Source organism: Pinus tabuliformis, chromosome 4_1 (genome assembly GCF_031772625.1).
Source record: "Pinus tabuliformis cultivar Carrire ecotype Pingquan chromosome 4_1, CPIR1, whole genome shotgun sequence".
In the NCBI taxonomy this organism is placed as follows: domain Eukaryota; kingdom Viridiplantae; phylum Streptophyta; class Pinopsida; order Pinales; family Pinaceae; genus Pinus; species Pinus tabuliformis.
Genome location: NC_142303.1, coordinates 638576002 through 638587673, shown reverse-complemented (window position 1 = coordinate 638587673; position 11672 = coordinate 638576002). Strand labels below are relative to the sequence as shown.

The following is an 11672-nucleotide window of genomic DNA, read 5'->3' as shown; positions in this document are numbered from 1 at the left end:
CGTTGTTGCTTCCTCATCGCAATCTTCTTCTTCCTGCAATTTCCAATCACCATAATATGAAAAAACATATTTAAGTTCATATAATTGAAGTAATTTGATGGGAATTTATATGAAAAAACACAATTACATGTTAGGGTTATGGAATCGAAATTAATTTGATAATAAACTGGGAATATTTTAGAATTTGAGAATATGATAGAAGCTGCCTGGTCAATTTGTTTGACTTGTTTCACCTTAATCTTCTTTGTAATCTCTCTAAGATTCTTATATTCTACAATATTCATGGATCTTGAATATACTCAAAACCTACCATATTCATGGATCCATGAAATTCTAGAAAATTATTTAAATTTAAAGTCTAAACTTTGTATTGCTCCCTAAGATTCTCAAATTCTATAATATTCATATATCTTGAATATTCTCAAAATCTACAATACATCCTTTATATCCATAGATCCTTTATATCCTTAAATCCATTAAATTCTAAAAAGATATTTAACTTTAAAAGATCTAGAAGGAATAAGTTTAAACTTTTTATTGAAATTATCTTCTTACATCTGTAAAACAAAATTTGAAAATGAAATTTACAGTGATTGGTCAATATCCAGAGCTAATATGAATCCATCCTATTACCATTCAAAAAAATGTTTCTGATATAAAGAGCCTCTGTATATATAGATTCTACCTTAATAGTGACTATGAGGCCAACTTTTATCTCCCCACAGTAGGTCTGGTCTGGAAGGACAACATTGTAGGAAGTCAGGGGTAGGCTTCCTTCCATGAATACTCCCTCCAGGGGAATGCTATGCACCACAATCAGAAATATAAAGATATATGATCAGAAAACAGAAATATTGAAAAGCGATGAAAGACTACAGGATCTAAAAAAATGACTGAGATCATAATGCTGGAGACTCATCTGCACCTTGCTTCCCCAACGAAGTCATCCGCGTTTCCACTATCGTTGTCCATTATTTTTAAGGTGAGTTCAGTAATCCCATCGGCTACAATGAAAACAAATTGCTCATTCCACTTGGGATTGCTACCTTTACCTGCAATTTCAGAGATCCGATCTATTAATTTTTAACTCTATATAATTTTGGGGGGAAAATTTGTGAAATATCCCTACTTTCCGTGCATATACAAAAGATTTGTGTAATTTCTTCTTCCCACTGATAATCCAGGGGCACTCAGTTATAACTAAGACCGCACCACGAACTCTTTCTTAAAACGATGTAACCATTTTCTCCATTGTTCGAAAAGAATTTAAACCCTGGATACCTATAAACAAACTTAAAAATTATACGAACGAAAGAATTTTATCAGAGATTGGGGATCTTCCCGTTTCCTCTTTTCTTTCTTCGCGGATATTTAGAATCGATTTTGATGAGTAGTAGAGCAAAATCCATGTAAATAAATTTACTAAATTCAGGCATTTACAATTTCTCAGGTACTTGTGGATTCATTACCTCGGCATCCAACAACGGCAATGATGCCCCTAGCCAAGATGGGATAGTGGAGATGTTTAGAGATCCATCTCTTAAAACTAGGTCTGGGGATCACCAATTAGCAATGGCCAGAATGAGCAGAAAAAACCCTTCAGCCAGGGACCTAGATGAGAGGTTTTTGAAAATCTTGAAGATTTTCAAGTGGGGACCTGATGCTGAAAACGCCATAGAAGTCCTACTGCTGAAGGTGGATCACAGGTTGGTTAGGGAGGTTTTGAAGCTTGATGTAGAAATTGGTGTAAAGATATAGTTTTTCAAGTGGGCTCCCAAGAAAAATAATTTCAAGCATGATTCCACCACATATATGCCCCTCATCCGTTGCTTAGCGTAGGCGGGACTAGTGGAGGAAACATGGCAGATAGTGCAAAAGATGGTGAAAAGTGACTATGGCATGAATCCTAGCATATTGTCTGAAATTATTAGGATACTAGGCAAGATAAAGATGGTGGAAAAGGCCCTTTCCATATTTTATCTCATCAAGACAGAGAAGTGCAAACCCAGTGTTTATGCTTATAATTGCATGTTTAGTGTGCTGATGAAGGAAAATTGTCATGATAAGGTGCAAGAGCTTTACAGGGAAATGTGCAATGAAGGGAAATGTTTTCCCGATACGGTAACTTATACTATGCTCATCTCCAACATTGGGAAACTTGGAGATGTGGACTCTGCGATTAAGCTTTTTGAAGAAATGAAGGAGAATGGTCTGCAACCTAGTGCGAAGATCTATACGATCCTGGTTGGAAGTTTGTTTAAATCAAACAGATGTATAGAGGCCTTGAAGTTGTTCCAGGAAATGAAGGATAGACATTGTACCCCGAATGTGTTTACATACACTGAAGTAGTAAATGGGCTAGGCAAAGCAGGGAGAGTCTAAGAGGCATACATAATATTTCAAGATATGCAGAAAGATGGTTGCTCTCCCGATGTGGTCATGTTCAACAAAATGATCGATATCATGGGTGATGCAGGCCTACTTGATGATGCTCTGAAGCTATTTGGATAGATGGAAACTGTAGGATGCAATCCTACTGTGGTAACATATAACAGTGTCATGGAAGCTCTTTTCAAATCTAACAATCCATCGGAGGCATTGCATTGGTTTGAGAGAATGAATGGAAAAGGCATTGCTCCAAGTTCGTTTACATATTCCATTCTAATTGCTGGTTTATGAAAGGCAAACAGATTGGAAAAGGCATTGATGCTTCTTGAAGAGATGGACGAGAAGGGCTTTCCGCCTTGCCCTGTTGCCTATTGTAGTTTGATTGATGCACTTGGTAAGGCACGCCGTTATGATGCGGCAGTGGAATTATTTAAGGAAATGAAAGAAAACAACACTCCTTCCAGCTCAAGGCTCTATGTAGTGATGATTAAACACCTTGGTAAAGCAGGGCATATTGATGCAGCCATTAAACTGTTTGAAGAAATGCAAAGTCAGGGATGTATTCCTGATGTGTATTCCTACAATGAATTAATGTCTGGCCTGGTAAGAGCAGGAATGGTTGATGAAGCTCATTCATGGCTTAAAAAAATGCAAGATCGAGGATGTAAACCTGATATTAGTAGCCATAATAGAGTTTTGAATGGTTTGTCTAAGGCAGGTGGGCCAACAGAGGCCTTTAAGATGTTCAAGAAAATGAAAAATTCGGGGATTCAGCTAGATGTTGTATCTTACAACACAGCTCTTGGTGCACTTAGCAATGCGGGCATGTTTGATGAAGCAGTCAAATTAATGAAGGAAATGAATTCTAAAGGATTTTCGTATAATTTGATTACATATTCTTCAATATTAGAGGCTATGGGCAGAGTTGATGAAGACTGCAAACCATTCATTCAATAAGGAGGCCTTTTGATTCTCCTGTGCTTCTTGGTCGATAGTGATGGTTGCATTCATGGCTTGGCTTTCTGGTTTCAATGGGGATGATGGATTTCCTGAACGGTGAACCTCACGCAAAATGAGAGTTGCCTTGCCACTGTTTCATATGTCTGGAATATTACCATTTGTAATTTCTTTATCATCTTGATTATTACCAAAAACATGCAGGAATCATGTCCAAAGTAAGCTGCTTATACAAAATGGAATCTGTATTGTGGCCATTTTACACAAGTCATCCTGGTAAGCATATTTTGTTGTTTTCTTATTTTCTTGTCATCTGAGCAGCATTATCCTTCCTGTACTAATTAAAGTCCCCAACTATAAAACATGCAACTCACAGAACCTAATGACGAAGTAAGAAAGGAAGACTAGACTGCATCCCTGGAAATAAACAACTCCTGTCTGAAATCAACAACCAACACAATCTAGAGAAATATTATTATATCAACCATCAAAAACACAGTATGTATAGAATGGGAGTTGCAGTTAACCAAATTTTTTACAATGACTTACTTCCACACCATTAACTGATCATGCGTAATAGCACAAAAGATAAACGGTTATGTTGCTCTTTCTATAAGGCTTGGCCCGATTAGATTTGTATCAACTAGTTGAAAGGGTGATCACTTAACAAGGGTTTCTGTTATCATTAACCTACTCATCCTAATTGTTTCTTCCCGGGTAAGGTAGGTGCCCTACAAGCCTAGGTGGTCAAAGGTATCCATGGAGAAGGCTTATCAAAAGGGTAATTGCTTAACAAAGTTTGTTGGTATAGTTATCCTACTTGGGTTAAACTTTAAAGCATAGCTAACATTTTTGGCTGAGACAGGCCAAAAAATTTTAAAATTTGTGAATAATTCAGTGTTGTATTATTCAGTTCTAAATGGATCTGATCTGGTTACAATACAGGCCAAAAAATTTGAAAATTTGTGAATAATTCAGTTTCGCTGTATTATTCAGTTCTAATTGGGCCTGATCTGGTTGTAGTATTGTTTACTATTGAAACTAAATCCCAAATTTTAACCTGAATTATGTTTCAATTGTTAAATCCCTAAGCTCCTTGGTTGTGCCCAGATTGCTGTCCGTGGAGGCTGATTTGAGAGACATGCTGTTGACGGACGATCAACCATGAATTGAAATGTCAAATCAATATCCAGAGCTAATATGAATCCATCCTTACCATTCAAAAAAACGTTTCTGATATAAAGAGCCTCTGCATATATAGAATCTACCTTAATAGTGAATGTGAGGCCAACTTTTATCTCCCCACAGTAGGTCTGGTCTGGAAGGACAACATTGTAGGAAGTCGGGGGTAGGCTTCCTTCCATGAGTACTCCCTCCAGGGGAATGTTGTGCACCATAATCAGAAATATAAAGATATATGATCAGAAAACATAAATATTGAAAAATGATGAAAGACTGCAGGATCTAAAAAAATGACTGAGATCATAATGCTGGAGACTCATCTGCACCTTGCTTCCCCAACTAAGTCATCCGCGTTTCCACTATCGTTGTCCATTATTTTTAAGGTGAGTTCAGTAACCCCGTCAGCTACAGTGAAAAAAAATTGCTCATTCCACTCAGGATTGCTACCTTTACCTGCAGTTTCAGAGATCCGATCTATTAATTTTTAACTCTATATATTTTTGGGGGAAAAAATTGTGAAATCTCCCTACTTCCCCTGCATATAGAAAAGTTTTGCGTAATTTCTTCTTCCCACTAATAATCCAGGGGCACTCAGTCATAAATAAGACCTCACCATGAACTCTTTCTTAAAATGATGTAACCATTTTCTCCATTGTTTGAAAGGCATTCAAACCCTGGATACCTATAAACAAACTTAAAAATTATGTGAACGGAAGAATTTTATCAGAGATTGGTGATCTATTTATCAGGGACTAGTCAGCCATGTTCTCAATAATATCTATTCTCAATACAGGGCTAAAACCATAGGAATATGTATACTCACCGGACACAACGCTGCTCTTCTGTTGCTGAGTTTGGCACTGGATAATGAGATAGGGATCCATGTTACCTGCAACCACAGCCACATCAGAGAAAAATTAAATCAAAGATCCAACTGAACATACACCAGCACACATAATTCAGCTGTCTCTTTAGCAATATTTGAATCCATCCTATTACCATTCAAAGAAACATTTCTGATATAAAGATCCTCTGCATATATAGGATCTACCTTAATAGTGAATGTGAGGCCAACTTTTATCTCCCCACAGTAGGTCTAGTCTGGAAGGACAACATTGTAGGAAGTCGGGGGTAGGCTTCCTTCCATGAATACTCCCTCCAAGGGAATGTTGTGCACCACAATCAGAAATATAAAGATATATGATCAAAAAACAGAAATATTGAAAAACGATGAAAGACTGCAGGATCTGAAAAAATGACTGAGATCATAATGCTGGAGACTCATCTGCACCTTGCTTCCCCAACGAAGTCATCCGCGTTTCCACTATCGTTGTCCATTATTTTTAAGGTGAGTTCAGTAACCCCGTCGGCTACAGCGAAAACAAATTGCTCATTCCACTTGGGATTGCTACCTTTACCTGCAATTTCATAGATCCGATCTATTAATTTTTAACTCTATATATTTTTGGGGGGGGAATTTGTGAAATATCCCTACTTCCCCTGCATATAGAAAAGATTTGTGTAATTTCTTCTTCCCACTGATAATCAAGGGCACTCAGTCATAACTAAGACCTCACCACGAACTCTTTCTTAAAACGATGTAACCATTTTCCCCATTGTTTGAAAAGCATTTAAACCCTAGATACCTATAAACAAACTTAAAAATTATGCGAACGGAAGAATTTTATCAGAGATTGGGGATTTATTTATCAGGGACTAGTCAGCCATGTTCTCAATAATATCTGTTCTCAATACACGGCTAAAACCATAGGAATATGCATACTCACCGGACGCAACGCTACTCTTTTGTTGCTGAGTTCGGCACTGGATAATGACATAGGGATCCATGTTACCTGCAACCACAGCCACATTAGAGAAAAATTAAATCAAAGGTCCAACTGAACATACACCAGCACACATAATTCAACTGTCTCTTTAGCAATATTCGAATCCAAAGATTTATCAGATCGCCTAAAACGCAAGATATCGGCTCGGATGATAATATATTACAGAGGAAATCAGTGTTTTGCAGCCATTCGGCGTTGACGAGCAGCACCTCCAGAGTTCCCCTCGGCATCTTGATTATTTTCCTTCTACCTCTTGAAGTCGATTTCCACAGATCCAGGGTCCTGGAATATAGTATCGCCGAGCGAGTAGCGTCTAGCGAGGGCAACCGTCTATCTGCGGGGTCACATCATATACCGCTATAATCAATTGGATGGGTAAGATTATTTTCATTGTCTAACACTTAAATCAAAGGCTCATAAATGTACACCTAACCCAAGAGGAAAGTTGATTTCAAAAGGAAACGCCTTACGGCGTAATTATTATTATTATTAATATAATATCTAGTGTTATATACTTTTGGATCTTATTTTATTAATCTTTTTTTTTATTGCAAAAAAAAGATTCTAATCCAAATAAAAGTAGTTTTAAAATTAATTTTTCAAATTTAAATTATATTGAATAATGTTAAATTATTGAGCAAAAAGACTTATTCTAAAAGCCAATATGAGAGGATGTGTAAATATGTCCATGCTCAACGTAGAGTTGACACGTGTTTATCTTAAAATACAAATAAAATACACTCTAATATTGGCTATAATAAAAATAATGAATTGGTATGCATGTAAAGTAATTTCATGTAAAATAATTAGAAGTAAAAAAAAGTGGTGTGAGTAAAATGTTTAAACCTTATATCACTAGATTTAAATAAATTATGCTTAAAATAAAAATAAATACATTCTAATATTGGCTATAATAAAAAAAATGAATTAGTATGCATGTAAAGTAATCTAATGTAAAATAATTAGAAGTGAAAAAAAGTGGTGTGAGTAAAATTTTTAAACTTTATATCAATAGAGTTAAATAAATTATTTGAAATCTATGTTAACTAATTTATGTAGATATCAATTTCATATATATCCATATATAGAAAAAAATTATTTTAATTATTTTAATATATATATAAAAAATTTAATATGGATTATCAATAAAATATTTTAATATGAATTAATATTGACTTATAATTAAAAATATATTAATAATAAAAAAACCATTTTAATTTACACTAATAAAATGCCTTGATGTATAATATTCTAATTTTAATGTCAACTATATATTATACATTGTTTTAAAAAATCATGTATATATTATAAATAAAAAATAAGTTTTTATGTAGATAAATGTCTTTCGGATTAATCACATCATCAGGATTTGGTGGATGTTTCCAACCGACTAATGTGGGTCATTCTCTCAAATTTAAATTTTTATGGTTAAAATGTTTGAAATATTGTATATAGCATTAAAAAATACAATTTAAACAATGAAAAATTACATATTATATTTTACATTTTAAAAAATTTAATCTACTCATCTTTATCTTAGATCAGTACTTAAATAGATCTATATTGGTATTATAATAATCATCTTTATCTTAGATCAGTACTTAAATAGATCTATACTGCTATTATAATAATATTGAATAATACTATAGTAGGTAATCAATCACTATAGTGTTACTTTAACAGCAAGTAGTGTGTCAGAAACTGAAATAGATGCAGAACTATGATAAGTGTACCACTGTATAATCCATGTCAGATAGGCGATTCCTATTTTTGTCACAGTTTTTTAATTAATGCCCGGAAATATAACGGGAAACTGTTTTTTTTTCTCCTCCAATTTTTTTTCTCCCTTTATATTTCCCTATGGCCCCCATGTCAGGGGTCATTAATTAAAAAACATGTCAGGGGGCATTAATTAAAAAACTGTGGCTGAGGAATGACGGTCAAATAAGGGTTCAGGAATGCGTATTTTCCAAATCCTTATCTAAATTTCAAATGGATAGAGTTCGTTATACAGGCAGTCTGCAGGCATACATCAAATATACATCAACAGGGTAAGAAGCAGGAATTCGAATCGCTGGACAACACAGCAGTTATGAAGATAAATCGATTCGAGGAAGAAGCCGAGATGTTGTTGTAGTTAACCTCAGCTATCTGTTGGTAAAGATATGAACAGTGATAAAATATAACACGATATTGTATTAAAGCAATACACAAATTTCATACCCCTCGCTCCTGCGCTCATTGTCTAATTAAGCTCCACTGATCCAAATGGAAATGACAATGGAAATCGCAAAGCAGGAGGAGTGCTTAGATTCTGCTGATGCTGGGTGGTGGAATGTGTTGCCTCAGGATTTGCAGGAGGAAGTTTTGGCTTGGTTGCCAGCGGATTCGCTTCCTACATATAGAAGGGTGTGCAGGGAATGGAACGCCCTCCTTTCATCTAGCAAATTCCTAAGTGGCTTATGGGTTAACGCGCCTATTAACAGGAAGCCATGGCTAATTCTGTTGCCTGAATCCTCGAGAGAGCGTTGTCAGGCTTATTGCTTCTATAGAGGAACTTGGGAGCCCAGCTTCTCCCTTTCTTTCCTATCTAGATATGATGATCAAGTACATTGGCAAAGATCAGCTGCAGGGAGGTTACTAGTAGCGATGGGAGATTCCTTGTACGTTTGCAATCCTTACGGGGCAACGTTCATCAAACTACCACCCCCGACATCTAGACACAGTATTGACACAATCTTAACAATAAGCACTACAAATGATAATAATAATAAGCTAGACATCTACAGTGTGGTCGTTATCAGATGGAGAAGCGGCTCAAATGCAAAGATAGTTGAAATATACGATTCCTCTGTAAAATCATGGAGGATCGCTGGACAGATTCCCGAAGAACTGGTTACAAGCTATGAAACGATATTCTGCGACGGTTATTTTTATTGTTTCTGCATGCAACGTGGACCTGTCTGGATACCCAAGATACTGGTTTTCGGCATCCAAGGTGGAGGAGAATTGCGAATGTGCGACATATCACCATTGCCGGATGTCCCTTTGAACAATGGCTTTGAAATGTCCTCTCTCGTCCCCTGTGGGTCACGGGTTCTGCTGGTGTTAGCCCAGCCTCACCCGAATAAATTGATTATTTGGGAATTTCGTCGTAACTCATCAAATTCTTCATGGTTCTGGGAGGAGATTGCCCAGATGCCTCCAGATATAAGGGAGCAACTTCCAACGGCTTATGGCATCTTCATGTGTCAAGGAATGGGGGATTGCATTTGCTTCATATCAATACTTGGAACGACTGCGACCGTTTGCGTTTACTATTTAGATTCAAAATTATGGAAATGGCTTCCAAGATGTGAATTAGACGTGGATGCCCCTCATGGCATCGATTGCATTGCTTTTCAACCGAGGCCCGATCTGAAGGTCACGTGAAGCAAAGAATGACAGGGATTCAGCCGTTACCACGTGACATCAGTGATGAAGGATCAAATTAATTCCACTTTTAACCAGAGAATAAATATACGTGTTTTACTTTTGGATATTCATTAGTCCTGAGTTTAAATCCGGTGAGCTTAAGTTGCAGATTCCCGAGATATTTGGGAATCCCACAGACATGGACACAGTATGTCTAATTCTTGAATATTTGAGAAATCTGTAATAGATTTAAGGATGACCGTTTAAATTGATGGTTGATTTTCCAAATTTGTATCGGATTCTTGAATATTTGAGAAATCTGTAATAGATTTAAGGATGGCCATTTAAATTGATGGCTTATTTTCGAAATTTGTAGTAGACTTAAGAATGGCCACTTAAATTGATTGGCTGATTTTCGAAATATTTAGAATCAGACGGACATAGGCTTGATCATCGATTAACGCATATGATTTATATTTTAAATTTTCATAACACTTTCATGAATAGTACAAAGTTTTCTAATTGTTATTGCTCCAATATAAATTAATGGCGAAGAAATAATGTTCCAGAAAAAGTTCACCATCTAAATTCGTATTATGTTTGGATATTCGTTTGAAAAACCCCCGTGTAGCCAATTTCATAGCAAAATGAGATTTCAGTTTTCTTTTTTTCCCTTAATAGGGTTAATGTGGCTTTTTATATATGAGCTTTTAATTCTTTAATCATGTATTTATGTATCAATATTTTTTTTGTTTAAGCAAGAGTCTTGTCTTCTATTTCATTAAATCAAGTATAATTTATAAAATTTACACCAAGCCACCAAACTGTGTGATTTAAGACTTGCAAGGAGTGTGTTCGACAGAAACTAAGCAAAAGAGTACATACAAAAATAAACAACGGGAAACACAACGGGAAACACAGGGTCCGAAGACCCTCCCCGCCAAAAGCCGCACCATCAAAAACCTAACACGCCTTTAAATCTCAACCGTCCAATCTTCTCAAGAAATCTGATGCCTGAGATCCTTTTTGAACCAAGAAGAAGCAGGATGGAAAACCCTTGGACCCCACCAAACCGCTCAATCAATCCAGATCGTTGATTGGCCAAAACCCATCGGACGGCAGATCTGCATATCGCGCCGCCGAAGTGAACGAACATTAGCATGCAATGAGGGTGAATTTTTGGTCCAACCCTCAACCACGTGTCAAGATATGAATGGAATCGCTGCCCAAAGAAAAATACCGCCTTTAGCTTGAAAGCGATGTGATCGCACCAAAACCATTTTGGAAGCGGTATTGTCTCCCGCCACTGAAAATTGAGAAATGGTGCCGCCACGACAGGAGCCGTCGTTTGATACTTTCCACCTCCCTTCTGACCGAGATAACCGGAGAAATTCAGGGAAGTGATTCCCATAGTTGCAGAGACCGACCCTTACCCGTCATCCACTGTAGGCTTGTCAAACCATGAAAGTGAATCATGCCATAATCTGCTCATTGCGAATTCGCTTCCTTAGTTTTGTTCTTATATACTTCTTTGTCTTCTTTCTCCTGGTTTTGGCAAAGATCTTTTAGGTTGCTCGGCAACATTGCAAGCCAATCCATCAAAAATCTCTTGTCCTCACAACTCACACCTTGGTTGGCAAGAATATCAGCGAACTTGTTGGCCTTTCGACGCACATGGATAAATCTAAATGTGCGTAGTCCGTGAAGATGTCCCTGGATTTTATGGAGAACCCATAATAACCTCCAATGTTTTGTGACTTTCTTCGGCCCTATTCCATGACTCATTCTCTTGGCCGCGTTGATGACCAACTCTGAATCCGCTTCTATTATTACATTTTGGCAATCGTTCTGCTTCAGAAATTCTAAACCTTGTTCCAAAGCCAT

The 11672-nt window shown here is 36.6% G+C and overlaps 2 protein-coding genes and 1 pseudogene across 2 annotated transcripts; 2 read left to right on the top strand and 1 right to left on the bottom strand.

Annotated features, from left to right (window-relative positions):
• The first annotated feature begins 889 nt into the window (after positions 1-889).
• Positions 890-3345, top strand: LOC149177668 (uncharacterized; annotated as a pseudogene).
• A 1079-nt stretch (positions 3346-4424) lies between these two features.
• Positions 4425-5518, bottom strand: LOC149177667 (elicitor-responsive protein 3-like). Its single transcript, XM_089423874.1, has 4 exons — positions 5482-5518; positions 5351-5416; positions 4854-4980; positions 4425-4731 (listed from the first exon to the last, which is right to left on the bottom strand). Exons 1-4 carry the CDS (start codon positions 5516-5518, stop codon positions 4425-4427), a joined length of 537 nt encoding a protein of 178 aa, XP_089280000.1.
• Positions 5519-8654: 3136 nt separating this feature from the next.
• On the top strand, positions 8655-9806 carry LOC149177666 (F-box/kelch-repeat protein At5g15710-like). The gene has a single exon (XM_089421833.1). The coding sequence runs from the start codon at positions 8655-8657 to the stop codon at positions 9804-9806; it is 1152 nt and encodes a 383-aa protein (XP_089277959.1).
• Positions 9807-11672: the final 1866 nt, after the last annotated feature.